Source organism: Platichthys flesus, chromosome 17, assembly GCF_949316205.1.
Source record: "Platichthys flesus chromosome 17, fPlaFle2.1, whole genome shotgun sequence".
NCBI lineage: Eukaryota > Metazoa > Chordata > Actinopteri > Pleuronectiformes > Pleuronectidae > Platichthys > Platichthys flesus.
Window position 1 is genome coordinate 14122600 of NC_084961.1, and position 13629 is coordinate 14136228.

General features: G+C 42.2%; 1 protein-coding gene and 1 pseudogene across 1 annotated transcript; both read right to left on the reverse strand.

The window, feature by feature from the left end:
• Positions 1 to 1163: 1163 nt before the first annotated feature.
• On the reverse strand, positions 1164 to 6674 carry LOC133972736 (coagulation factor XI-like; annotated as a pseudogene).
• Positions 6675 to 10038: 3364 nt separating this feature from the next.
• On the reverse strand, positions 10039 to 13251 carry LOC133972500 (plasma kallikrein-like). Its single transcript, XM_062409994.1, has 9 exons — positions 13111 to 13251; positions 12816 to 12972; positions 12393 to 12502; positions 12126 to 12291; positions 11739 to 11854; positions 11525 to 11657; positions 11172 to 11278; positions 10732 to 10891; positions 10039 to 10296 (listed from the first exon to the last, which is right to left on the reverse strand). Exons 1-9 carry the CDS (start codon positions 13169 to 13171, stop codon positions 10194 to 10196), a joined length of 1113 nt encoding a protein of 370 aa, XP_062265978.1. The 5' UTR covers positions 13172 to 13251; the 3' UTR covers positions 10039 to 10193.
• Positions 13252 to 13629: the final 378 nt, after the last annotated feature.

Here is a 13629-nt window from a genome sequence, read left to right on the forward strand (position 1 = left end):
CACTGCTCGATCCCAGGTTTGAAAAGATAGGCTTCTTTAGCCCCAATAAAGCAGCAGTTGTCAAGAAGAGGCTCACTCGTGAAAGTGCTGCTGTTCATCACAACAGCACATATCAGAAGCTTCTCAGCCTGTGACTCAAGGTAATGGATACATTCTAATTGAGTTATTGTATTTAGTCACTTACGGCCTGTTTGTCTGTCTTAGGTAGCAAACTGTGGCATCGTTTGGACAGCACAGTCCTGCGGACGAGGACCCAAAATGTCACTGCGGACTCAACAGTGGAGATCCAAGCGTACCTGGGTGAACCAAACATTGGAAGATTAGAGGACCCCCCAGAGTATTGGGAAGGACATAATAATGTGTATCCCAACTTGTATAAACTTGCTGTTTGCTGTTCTCTTTACCCCAGCTTCATCGGTGCTCTGTAAAAGGGTATTTTCTAAAGCAAGCGAAATCATCTAAAAAAAAAAAAAGCATTGTGGAAAAGTTATTTTTAGGTAAAAATGTATAAAATGTTGTCCCTATTGTAACAAACTAAGTGACACAAGCACATTCACATCACTAACCTCTCTCCAATTTGTTTCCACTTCCATTTTTGACTCCGCCATTGTATCGTTAAGACAGTTTCTTCAGGGAGAATCCGGAAACGATATTCTCATATATAGTGACGTCGGGAGGAGAAGGTGCTGTGATCACACGCTTGAGATAACAGCGGCCCCTGGGACACAAAATCAAAAAAACAAGATTAAACACCACGTAGACAACACCTGACAGTTGATATGATAGGTGGGCCAAACCTCAACAACCACTGCAAACACATGTCAAGACAAAATTTACTTGATCAACCCATCATGCTTTGTTTATCGTTCCTTTCCTTCATCAATCCTTACACACATCCCTTCATCATCCTTCCCTCATCCCTTCATCCCCTCTTTCCTTCCTCCCTCATCTCCTATCTTCACCTCAACCTCTTGCCTCAATTCATTATTTCCTCAACATTCAATTCATCAAAATCCATTCCAACCTTTCAATCACATATTGTTGGGGCGTGGTCCTTTCTAGTGAACATCAAGTTAAATGTCACATGAGTGTGAACTGAATTCCTGGAACATGATTTTTTTGACATGAATGAGCACAGTACCTGAAATCAGGAGTAGGATTCATTAGGTAGGTGTAGAACTGGCAAAGAACTGGCAAAGAGGATCTGTAGTACAGGTCCTCTGACACGTGTCTGGATCATACATCATTTCAGAGCGAAAGTCAGAACCTTGGAAATGAACTCCTTCATGAGACACTTGAAGCCAACCTGTCAGCAGAGAGGGACAGAGTCAGACTCCCCCTGCTGGCCAAAGCACACACATACTACTCTAAGAAGTATTGCATAATAACCAAATGTAAGCCTATCTACACATGTTGCAAAACCTCTGACACTCAGTTCATAATTGATATTTGTTGGATTTATAATGGGTGAATTTTTTTTTTCTTAAACCTGTGTATAAAACAGGTCAGAGTCAGTGTGTGTGGTTTGTGATGGTCAACAAACACTGTGTCCAGTCTAGGTGTTGCATTGTGATACATACTGTCATTCATCTTGCAGAAGTGCACCGGTATCCCAGATGTGAATCCCACTTTGGTGTTTTTCCCCATTACATATTCATTTCCCTTCAAGTAACATTGGAAGTCTCCAGAGATCCAGTCATGGAAGTCATGACTGGATAAAATACAAGTTTAGAAAGTTAGGAGAAAACCAAGCAGATTAACACATTTAGCTGAATATGCAGAAGTCATGTGATACATTATATTCACGTCAAGCACCAAAAAGCAAAGACTACTTGTGCTCATTACCAGTGACCAATACACACTGAGAAAGGATTTTCCTTGTTTGCTCTTGACATTATAGCAGAGATGGGAAAACGAAACCCCCCATTACCTTGAATAAATTGGGGATTTCTCTGCCAGTAAACAAGTCCAAAATAATCATTCGCTGTTAGATATATCAGTGAAGAATTGTTACATGTTATATTTTGGATTTTGATTCCTTTTCATTGTCTCTCTTGAGTCACCAAATCAAAGATATGATTAATTGCTAGACTGACACTTTAAATGACTTAATGTTGAGTGTGTACTATTGGGTATAACAGTGGGGGATCTTTATTGCATATCATAACCCTCTCTCACACATGCCCAAAAAGGTTTGTGCCGTCCCTTTACATCCCTCCACTGAAGTTTATCTCAACCAATGACATAATAATCTGCTTTCAAAGGAAGAACTTTTAAATTGAATGAAACATTACGTTATACCTTATTAAGGTCTCTGGTGTGAAGACGCCATTTACAAAAGTAAAGAACCGACAGTGAGGGTCCTGTGTGCAGATCCTGTGACACTCTTCATCATTGGAGGTGAAGAGAATTTGTAGTCTGCCCCAAGGAAGTCCACATTCTGGTACAGCTGAGACTGACAAGGTTGTTCTGCCCAGGTGAGAATATGCTACCTAGTGAAACTGTTATGTGAGCCATTCACCGCCGCGGTGTGGTCATTCGCTGTAGGCAAATTGTCTGCGGGGAAACATAAAGCCAAGGTAAATGTTAGTTAAGACTGTCATCATTGAGGCTTCATAGATTTTCTATTGTAGAAGCATTGATGCATGATAAAGTTATTGGTTCTTGATCTATTCACTGCTCTGTAGGAATGGATGAATACCATGGGGTCAAGATGCTCGGGTATGGTTGGACAGACATTAATGAAGACTCCCCCAAAACGGCTGTGGTCTAAACTTCCTCTCTATGGGCAGAGATTTAATTTATTTATATTGTGATTAATAAAATGTATTTATATCAGGGTATCCACGGGGTCTTGAAAAGTATTTAAAGTGGATAAATATGTTTAGACCTCTACAGACCACAGAGTATCTGTTATGTGCGCCGTTTGCCGCCGCGGCGTGGCCATTCTCCGCAGGCGCATTGCCTACAGGAGAATATACTACCTATTGAACCTGTATCTGTATCTTCTGGTGATAACTTAATCCCTGGGGTCTCCCCAGAAACCCCTGCTCTGCTCCTGGCCACTCCCACTCTCCTTTGACCTCTGACACTCAATTGGCTAAAAGCCAGCATCATCCCATGACCAGCACCTCAAGGATGCTGGGCCTCCACAGATTAATAAATGATGCTGCTCATCAATAATCGCAGCTTTTTCTCCCTGCTGAGGACTTCGACCAGGGCCCTTCGGGGCCTTCCAGATGTTCCAGCTCTAAAGGGTCAACTTTAACTTTTATCAGCCCATTCCCAATTCCCTGAAGATAGAGATGACCTTTCCAGTTAGTTGATCCGGAGGTATTTTTAGGGAGCAATTAAAGACGTTTGTTTTATTTTCATTTTGTTTTATTTCTTTAATCAGTCAACGTCTTACATCTGTTAAAAGATAAATCTCACGTAACTAGACTGCCTGCTTCGCTGGAAGTTTGTCTCTGACGATGTTTTGAGAGCTTTCCTGATCTCTCTCTATCTCTCCCTCTCTCTCTCTCTCTCTCTTTTCTCCTAAACCTGTTTTTACACACGTCCCGACCTACACTCATATATTTCATGTGGCATAGAAAAATCAAGATTTAAAGAGCCTTAATACATCTCGACGCCATTCGGCGTCAAAACCACGAGATAAGAAATCTCTTTGTCTTAAAAATTCCTTTGTTTAAAGTCTGACCGGCAGCCATTTTGCTTTTCACAACGTGGCTTCACTAGGCAACCTCCATCTTGAAAGTACGTGAATGTAACATCACCTTGAATTCGGCCAGACTACGTCACCACGTGAACTCGTCATTACGCCATACCCACTTCCCCCTTTTCTTTCTCACACACACACAGACAGGCAGACACACACACGACCACACACACACACACATAGATACCCCGTATCACATGCGTGGTCTTAATTGTGATAAGTGCTGCTGCTGTTGTTGCCATCTTTGAAATATTGGAGTTTGTTAAATGAAGAATCATTGAAATAACATTAACTTTATTTCTCCTTTTAATAAATACTTTTGTAATTAAAGTATTTGTATTTCTGTGATTATTTACGCATATGTATGTGAATACAGCTGGATTACTATAGCCTGTGCTCGAACTTAAAACCCTTCATTGTTTATTATATAATCATTAATATTAAATATTGAGATTATTCATTTAACTTTTATCACTTGAGACTGATAACTATAGTTTGACTAGTTGGTCCCTGTAACCAGGGTGGTGCCCCGCGACAATAAGCAATGATTACAGATTGTATTATTCTTAATTGATAATTTTATTGTTTTCATTAATTATTTTAACTATTATTAATGGATAACCGTATCATTTCTAATTAATTGTTTTACTATTCTTAATTAATAGCTTTGTAATTTTGATTATTTTAAATAAATAATTGTTATTTTAATAATCATATTTCATGATTATTAATAATTAGCCGACGTCAAATCTACTCCTACTAATGCAAAACACTAGTGAACCTGTTATGTGCGCCATTCACCGCCGCGATGTGGCCATTCTCCATAGGCGCATTGCCTGCAGGAGAATATGCTAACTAGTGAACCTGTTATGTGCGCCATTCACCGCCTCGGTGTGGCCATTCTCCATAGGCGCATTGCCTGCAGGAGAATATGCTCACTAGTGAACCTGTTATGTGTGCCATTCACCGCCGCGGTGTGGCCATTCTCCATAGGGACATTGCCTGCAGGAGAATATGCTACCTAGTGAACCTGTTATGTGCGCCATTCACCGCCGCGGTGTGGCCATTCTCCATAGGCGCATTGCCTGCAGGAGAATATACTGTATATTATACAATATTGTGACCACCAACAGTAGATTCTGACATATTTACTTCCTCAAAGTGCACCAGATTGTAGTTGACAAAGCGAAGACAAAATAGTTTCCCGCGAATTTAATATTCAATCATTCGTTAGTTACCTCATAGCGCGTGTTATTTGTGCCGTTGAAATAAACTTTGTTTTACCGCAGGTGCTGATGGAAGAAGCTGAGGAGTGAGTCATCTCGCTCCCTTCCTATCCCTGAAACTCGGGCATGTGCAATGTGACAAATATAGCACATGGCACGTCCGTTTCGACATCATCGCATGCCAGAAGTCATAAGAAAGTCATATATACAAGTTATTTACAATTATTGCATTCAACATCTATGAGGGCCCATTTGAGGGTTCAGTATCTTGCCCAAGATTGAACCACCAACCTTTGGTTGGAGGAAGACCACTCTACCCACATATATATATATATATATATATATATATATATACAGCGTCAGTGTGAGATATATATATATATATATATATATATTATATTATATAATTGATTGTCCGGAATAACAAAACATATTACCTGTTAGCATTTGATTCCTTTGGGAAATGTACTGTTGTCAGGAGACAGGAGCTTTGAACCCATGGCTGGAGATTGGACTACAACTCCCATAATCCTGCTGGAGTGACGTACCAGTAGGTGGCGTGTGATTCGAGACTGAATTGTTTCATTCATAACGTTCAGTGCGCTTCCTCTGCCTCCGAGGGACAACATCCCGCGGTTGGTCGAGAAGAGATGTCCCGGGAATAATCCGTCAGCCATTTGTTCGGCCTCGCGGAGCCGCCTTTAGTCAAGAAGTAGTTGAAACTAACTCGTGGCTCAAACCCGATGAATTAAACGCTTCGGGTGCGCAGCTCCTCCAGGATGTGGTGCGCGCCGAGAGCCTGCGAGCTAGTTCTGGCAGGCAACTCGAGCTGCGCTGCGGAGTCATGGCGCAGACGCTTGACGTCCGATTCACACGTAGTGAATCTCGAGGTACCGAGCCGAAATTTCGGAAATAAAGCAAACTTCTTCGGAGGAGGAATCACTCGGATTGAGAGAGACAATGACCTACGGAGGAACAACGGTCACATGGTCAACGGCTGAGACGCTGAAGCAACAGGTAGCAATACTGCAGCAGCAGTGGGAGCAAGAGGGATTGATGGGAAATGTCTCTCTGGTTAAATAGACCACCTGATAAGGTGGGTGTGTATTATAGATGGTTGTGTAGATGGTGGGTGTGTATTATAGATGGTTGTGTAGATGGTGGGTGTGTATTATAGATGGTTGTGTAGGGGTTGATCAGATTTCATCTGGGGTCAGTGCCCCCCTGGCTGCACCCCTCGATCTGACCCTGCTTTGGCTGTATTCATCATTAAAACATTACAGGGCCTCTATGGATTGTATCATGAGTTATGTGATGCGTCAGTGTGAGATACCTGTCATTTCCGGTCCAGTCATGTCGAAGAAAGGTAAAGAAGAGACAGGAGGGGTGCTCGGTGCACAGCTGCTGACAATGCCTTGCATCCGGAGAGTAGAGAAATCAAATCTGATCCCGGGAAATCCACATTCTCGATTAACTCTTCAGCACATTCTGAAGAAAAGGGAAAAACAAACATAAACACAGATCAAACAGATTTGACTACATATGATATGTGGTTAAAAAAGCTGTCAAAACTGTGGCCACAGTCTCGTCAAGTAGTGTATGTGTTACCTTGACTGAAGCAGAGGCTGCAGAAAGAGAGCAGACCCAGTAAAATCAAACAGGTTCCCATCTACTTGTTTTCGCCACAGAGGAAAATAAGATCACTGAAACGCAACTGCAGTAGAAGAAGGCGTCTCTTCAACTGCACACAGGCAAAGGGGCCTTTGCAACATTTATACATCATATCTTTTTGTAGTTTGACAATGATACAGCCCCCTTAATGTGCAATTGTGGAGGTGAGGGGGCTGGGAGAGCATCTTCACCTTCACCACAGTGGATCAATCATCACAGGTGAGAGCTGTAGATGATTGGTCCACACGCTTGAAATGGCAGCAACTGAGCTGCCTCACGGAAGAGGACTCAGAACACGTGGAGACTCACTTAAGTTTGCCTTTTAAATGTATGTTTTGATTTAATAAAATATGCTCAAAAACGAATGGTTTGTCTATGGCTGCCGTGGTGAGAACCCCATGGCATGGTCTACTGGAAGAGCATGAACCAAGAAAAGCTTGTGAAAATAAAAAAACTCATACACAATAGTGTATCATATATACCTTCATATTGTTATGTCCTATTTACAGGGAATGCATGATTTACCACATGCTCTTCATACATGGCTTTAAATTTGACTTTGCTTTGAAGGCACTTTTAACATCGTTGTTAAATAAATGTTTTCAGTTAATCCCATGAAAATCCTTACATAACACAGCATGTTCCTATGCCATAGTGATGAGACGAGGACGAGGACCGCATCATCAAAATGGTGCGGTCTAAGGCAGGACACTCCAGACAAAAACATTTTTTCCATGTACTTAATTAATTTTGCTTCCATGTCATATTCTTTCTTTGATTGTAGACTCCTAATCAAATCAATATTCATTCTACTACTGTTGAGTTTTAAAAAATGATGTGAGGGTGAGTGTTGTAAAATAAATTGTTAAGCTAGTTACAGATATGATACTATATTTAACTTTTTGTTTTGTAATTTTTTGTTTTATATAAATAATTATGAAAAGTTTCCCTTTTTCTCACTTTAGCCCCTGCCCTCAAAAATGTCTGTGCAGGTCCCTGCTCCACAGGTTAACAAGTGACTCTGCTCCTCCGATGTTTATAATCATCAAATTGATCTTTATAAAAAGCTACTGAAGTCACATTCTGCAACAATGAATTTAAAACCCCACGTTGCATCTTAACCCTGATGTCCTGACATTGTGCATCATGTTAAATCTCGTGTTGTGTAGCAGGTTTAAACATGCCTCATAAGGACTGAAAGCTGCGGTGCTGGATACCAAAGTGTCTGAAAGCTGCTCTTGTGCCATAGATGTATTCTACCAGGGCTTCTAATTCAACCATCGCACTACCCTCTGCCACAGCAGACAACAGAAGGACAAACTGAGGGGAAATAGGCACATCTAACTCCTCTGTATCAATAAAACTGTACAAAATCATTATATGATTACTCAAAACACAATGCTTAAACATGGTCTGGGTCACAGCACAAGCCAAAGACACCTGAGGATACTTTTAACCGATCCGTCCTGACGCTCTGTCACCGTTGGGACGGCTGAAGCCAAACCCAGCTCATCTGAGTTGGTTGAGTTCGGATTGATGTCAGCTTGTGAGGCCATGCAAGGCGTGGAGCAACTTAGATCAAATTCTAAGCAAGGGCAGCACGCCCTTGGAGACTTCCCTGTGGTGTAGCCATCTCAAGGTAAGCAGCGAGTTAACACACGGTAAAAGCAACTGAGGAAGCAGGGGTGACTCAGTGCGATCCGGGGATGTCCGAGGTGGCAACATTAGCTAATCCCAGCCGCTATGTCATCGCATCAGCAGATCTGCCGCTGCCTCGGACACCCCCAGATTGCACTGTGTCACGCCACTTGCCCGGCTACAATGCAGAGAAGTCTCGAATGCTCCAAGTGAGCTGCCCTTGCGTAGTTCTCGATCTAAGTTGCTGCAATCTAGCGTTAGCTTGCTGCTGCTACCCGTCAGACATCTAAGTGGCCGCATAAACATGCAGATCGTCGAGACAGAGACGTTTAGACACCTCTAAACGTTGACTCAACATTGTGGAAGGACGCTGCTGCTGCGCCAGCTCCAGCTCCCACTGCTCCCACTGTGGGGCTGGACTGGGGGGCAGGGGCTGTCGAAGGCAGGATTGTATCTTCGTCTCCAGTGGCAATATTTCTACAGAGGCAATGGATAGCCAAAAATCCGGGCACTCATATCTCGGTGCGGGGGAGAGGGGGCGACAGGGTCGGGAAGCTGGCTCATGAGCTTTTAAAGAATCACGCACTCAAAACAGGTCAATCTGAGGAGGAGTGTTTAAGACAGGGTAAAAAGGGTGCTGTTTTAAATGATCCTTGCGGTATTTTGACCAAAATTTGTAAGAGACATTTCATTAAGACCCCAAGGAACCATATCAACTTGTGGGAAAATGGGCGTAATATGTCCCCTTTAACGGTAAGTTACACCGTCCTCTTGATTGGTCAAGTTTTAGCAGGCAAGTCGGCCAATGTAGGTGTAACGTCCTGAGTTAAAGTACTGAGTGTTTCAGCCCCACCCAGCGACAAGAGTGCGATTTCATGATGACATCATACGGAGAGGAAGTACGAAACGCAATGTTTCCATAACATATTTCTTAGAATGGACTGAGTGAAAAAGCCCGGAGTGACTGTTTTCATACTTTGAGGGTCCCTACTGATCCCCTTCAAATATCAAAAAGAAGACTATCAGAGACCCCCCACAACTCACAAGGAAAATGAAACACACAATAAACACTTCCACGAGTGCTGCTGCCACTCAAATGACAGAGACTCTCCAGCTTTCCTTAAATACCCCTCCACATAATCACACTCATCACACTCACCTGAGAGGATGGAGAGAGAGGAAAAGGAGGAGGAAACAACTAAAGCACGTAACACAAGTGCAAAATGCAGGGACACTGAATTATTTGAACTAAAAACAGTGGATCCAAAGATTAAACTGATTGCATTTTGTTCTCTTCAACCTTGGAACACAATTTGTAATCTGAATGTCACTGAATAGTTGTCAGAGAGAAGATAATATCCTGCATACATGCAAATACAGAGATGTGAAACTGAATTATGAAATATATATGTTTTTTACAAACATAAGAAAAAGGTAAAATTACCTTTAAAATTGAACTTTCTTCACTGATGTCTATCAGTTGACTGTTCGACAACTTGGGAGCATGATGTACAAAATCTGCATCTCCTATTTTCTGTCAGCTGTTGTTGGAAGCTATAATGTTGCAGAGACACATTTTAATATCATTGCTCATCTCACCGATACTTTATCTCTCTGCAATAAGAAGTAGAGCTCTGTGACTACTGACTCTCAAATAAATGAAGCAGGATGAACACTTATTTGCTTGAAAGTTTTATTTTTCAGGATACAACACAAAAACAATCATCTGTATTTTTAACAACTGATCTTGTGAGGATCAACCAACAGTACAGAGAGAGGCATGAAGTGTGGCTGTGAAGACCGATAGAGAGATAGATAGATGGATACTTTATTAATCCCGTGGGAAATTTAGGACGTTCCAGCCTGAATGAGGATAAGGAAAGTGTGTGTGTGTGTGTGTGTGTGTGTGTGAGTGTGAGTGTGTGTGTGTGTGTGTGTGTCTACACCCAGTTCTTCAGGGAGAATCCGGACACGACATTATTCAATTTATTCACTCTGGGAGGAGCAGGTGCTGTGATGACACGCTTGAGGTAACAGCGGCGCCTGGGACACAAAATCAAAAAACAAGATTAAACACCATGTTGACAACACCAGATAGTTGATATGATGGGAAGTTAACAAGTCCACTGAGGAGCAGGGCCAAACCTCAACCACACCTGCAATCACCTGTCAGGACTAAATTTACTTGATCAACCAATCATGCTCTGTTTTTCTTTCCTTCCCTTCATATTCCTTCCCTCATCCCTTCATCCTCTCTTTCCTTCCTCCTTCATCTCCTATCTTCACCTCATCCCCTTCCCTCAATGTCCATTCATTATTTCCTACACATCCAATTTACCAATTTCCATTCAAACTTTTCAATCACATTTTGTTTGGGCATGGTCCTTTCTAGTAATGATCAAGTTAAATGTTACATAATTTCTCTGTGTGAACTGAATTCCTGGTTCATGATTTTGTTGACATGAATGAGCACTGTACCTGAAATCAGGGTTGGGGTAGGATTCATGGAAGTAGGTGTAGAACTGGCAAAGAGGATCTGTAGTACAGGCCCTCTGACACTTGTCTGGATCATCCATTGACTCAGAGCGAAGGTCAGAACCTTGGAAACTGACTCCTTCATGAGACACTTGAAGCCAACCTGTCAGCAGAGAGGGACAGAGTCAGACTCCCCCTTCTGGCCGAGGCAAAAACACACTACTCTAACAAGTATTACAAAATAACCAGACGTAAGTGTCACCTATCTACGCATGTTGCAAAACGTCAGAGATTCAGTTCATCATTGATATTTTTGGGATTCATAATGGATGAATAATACATTTCTACATAAACGTGCGTATAACACAGGTCCGAGAGTGTGTGTGGTTTGTGATGGTCCACAAATAGTGTGTCCAGTCTCAGTGTTGGTTTGTGATACATACTGTTATCCATCTGGCAGAAGTGCACCGGTATCCCAGATGTGAATCCCACTTTGGTGCTGGTCACCATTCTAGATGGATTTCCCTTCAACCAACATTGGAAGTCACCACTGCACACAAAATAAGTTTAGAGAGTTTAGAGAAAACCAAGCAGATTAACATATTTAGCTGAATTTGCAGAACGAAATGTTCAAGCCCCTATAGGATTGTCAAGATATTGTCCCAGAAACAAGAAATAATGCGATATGTGTATATATATATATACACAATATATACAGTTACTTCACACTTTCTAGTGTTGAATGTGTTTGCCACATGAGAAGTTAAAGTTTATTTAAGTTCTTGTTTCACACTACCTGTTATAAGAGAAATATGTACAGCTTGGTTTATCAGTGCACAGAGCCTGACAGTGTTCAGCAGAGGCGGCGGGCAGCTTGTCAATGTCGTGTCCTGGGATGTCAGTGTTTAAGAAAAGCTTTCCCTGGCAAACTGTAAAACACACAGGTAATATAATAGAAAACATATAGTAAAAGACCTCCCGCAGGATGTTGTGCTTCCACCTGTGAATACCTGTTCCAAAGTATTGAGGTATTTGCAGTTTGTGGGAGAATCCAGATACTGCTCCAACCTCTCTCTTTATAACGGTCCTCGGTACCGACCAGCTGTGTTTAAGGTGACATTTGTATCTGGGAAAGAATAAAGAAAAAACAGCATCATTTAATGTTTGAACTGGCGATGTTCTGACGCCAGAGATCCTCCCCTCTCATTGGATGGATTCACTGAATTCACTAATCACAAGGAAAAGTACTCAGCCTGTGAAGTCACACAATGGCTGTTGCTCTAACCCTAACCACTGAGGTTATCTCAACCACTGACATAAACCCTGCCTCGAGATCAGGCACCTGTTTAAAGGAGGAACATTTAAATTGAATGAAACATTACATTACCCAGTTATACCTTATGTACTCTGATGTGAAGGCGTCATTTACAAAAGTAAAGAACTGACAGTGAGGGTCCTGTGTGCAGATCCTCTGACACTCCTCACCAGTGGAGGTGAACAATGATTTGTAGTCTGCCCCCAGGAAGTCCACGTTCTGGTACAGCTGAGGCCAACAAGGTTGTTCTGACCAGGTGAGAAGACAAAGAGAGTTAGGGAGAGCGTGCCCATACATCACAAATATATAAACTGTTTTTTAGAATGATGTAAAATGTTTGTGAGCTTACCCAGCTTTGAGAGGCAGTTTTTGAGAGAAAAGCCCGAAGTGATACCCTGTACTTGAGTCCGGACGTTGGGCTTTAGAGAGGGTGTGGACTTGAGGTAGCAGTAGAAGTTCCTGCAGAGAGAAGCATTTATCTATGATCTATAACGTTGAGGGTTGGATGGGGTTAGCTGGAGCTGATCCACATTCACACCTATGGCAGTTTAATCTAACCCTAATCTGTATGACTGTGGGAGGAAGCCAGAGTACCAAGAGAAATACTGACAGGAGAGGGGCACTTCAGGGGTCGATCATGTTTCAGCTGGGGTCAGTGCCCCCCTGGCTGCACCCCTTGATCTGACCTTGCTTTGGCTGTATTCATCATTAAAACATTACAGGGCCTCAATGGATTGTATCATGAGTTATGTGATGTGTCAGTGTTAGATACCTGTTATCTCTGGTATAGTCATGTCGAAGAAAGCTAAAGAAGAGACAGGAGGGGTGCTCGGTGCACAGCTGCTGACAGTGCCTTGCATCCGGAGAGTAGAGAAATGTTATATCTGTTCCCGGGAAATCCACATTCTCGATCAACTCCTGAGCACATTCTGAACAAATGGGAAAGACAAACATAGACACTATTAAATGTACATATAAACACAGATTTGACTACTTATGATATGTGGTAAAAATAAAAAGGGTATTCAAACTGCGGCCACAGTCTCGTTAAGTAGTGTATGTATTACCTTGACTGAAGCAGAGGCTGCAGAAAGAGAGCAGACCCAGTAAAATCGAACAGGTTCCCATCTTCTTGATTTCGCCACAGAGGAAAATAAGATCACTGAAACACAACTGCAGTAGAAGGAGGAGTCTCTGCAACTGCACACAGGCCAAGGGGCAGTTTCAACATTTATACATCCGATCTATTTGTACAACTAAGTGTTGACACAATCATTGGTTGGTTCACAATGATACAGCCCCCTTAATGTGCAATTGTGGAGGTGAGGTGGCTGAGAGAGCACCTTCACCACAGAGGATCAATCAGCACAAGTAAGAGCTGTAGATGATTGATCCACACGCTGAAAAGGCAGCAACTGAGCTTCCTCACAGAAGAGGACTCAGAGGACTCAGAACAATAGTGTATCATCTACCTTCATATTTTAATATCCTTTTCACCCGGAAAACATGATTAACCACATGCTCTTCATACATGGATTTAAATTTGACTTTGGTGTAAAGGTCCTTTAAAAATCAGATGATGTCAG

Bases quoted from the DNA above. Each gene is read 5' to 3' on its own strand.
- LOC133972500 (XM_062409994.1), bottom strand. From the start codon at position 13,171: ATGGGAACCTGTTCGATTTTACTGGGTCTGCTCTCTTTCTGCAGCCTC. The intron at 11,855-12,125 runs GTATAACTGGGT...ATTCTTTCCCAG, and splicing joins TTCACATCAGAGTACATAAG to ATACAAATGTCACCTTAAAC. The intron at 11,658-11,738 runs GTATTCACAGGT...TGTGTTTTACAG, and splicing joins ACCTCAATACTTTGGAACAG to TTTGCCAGGGAAAGCTTTTC.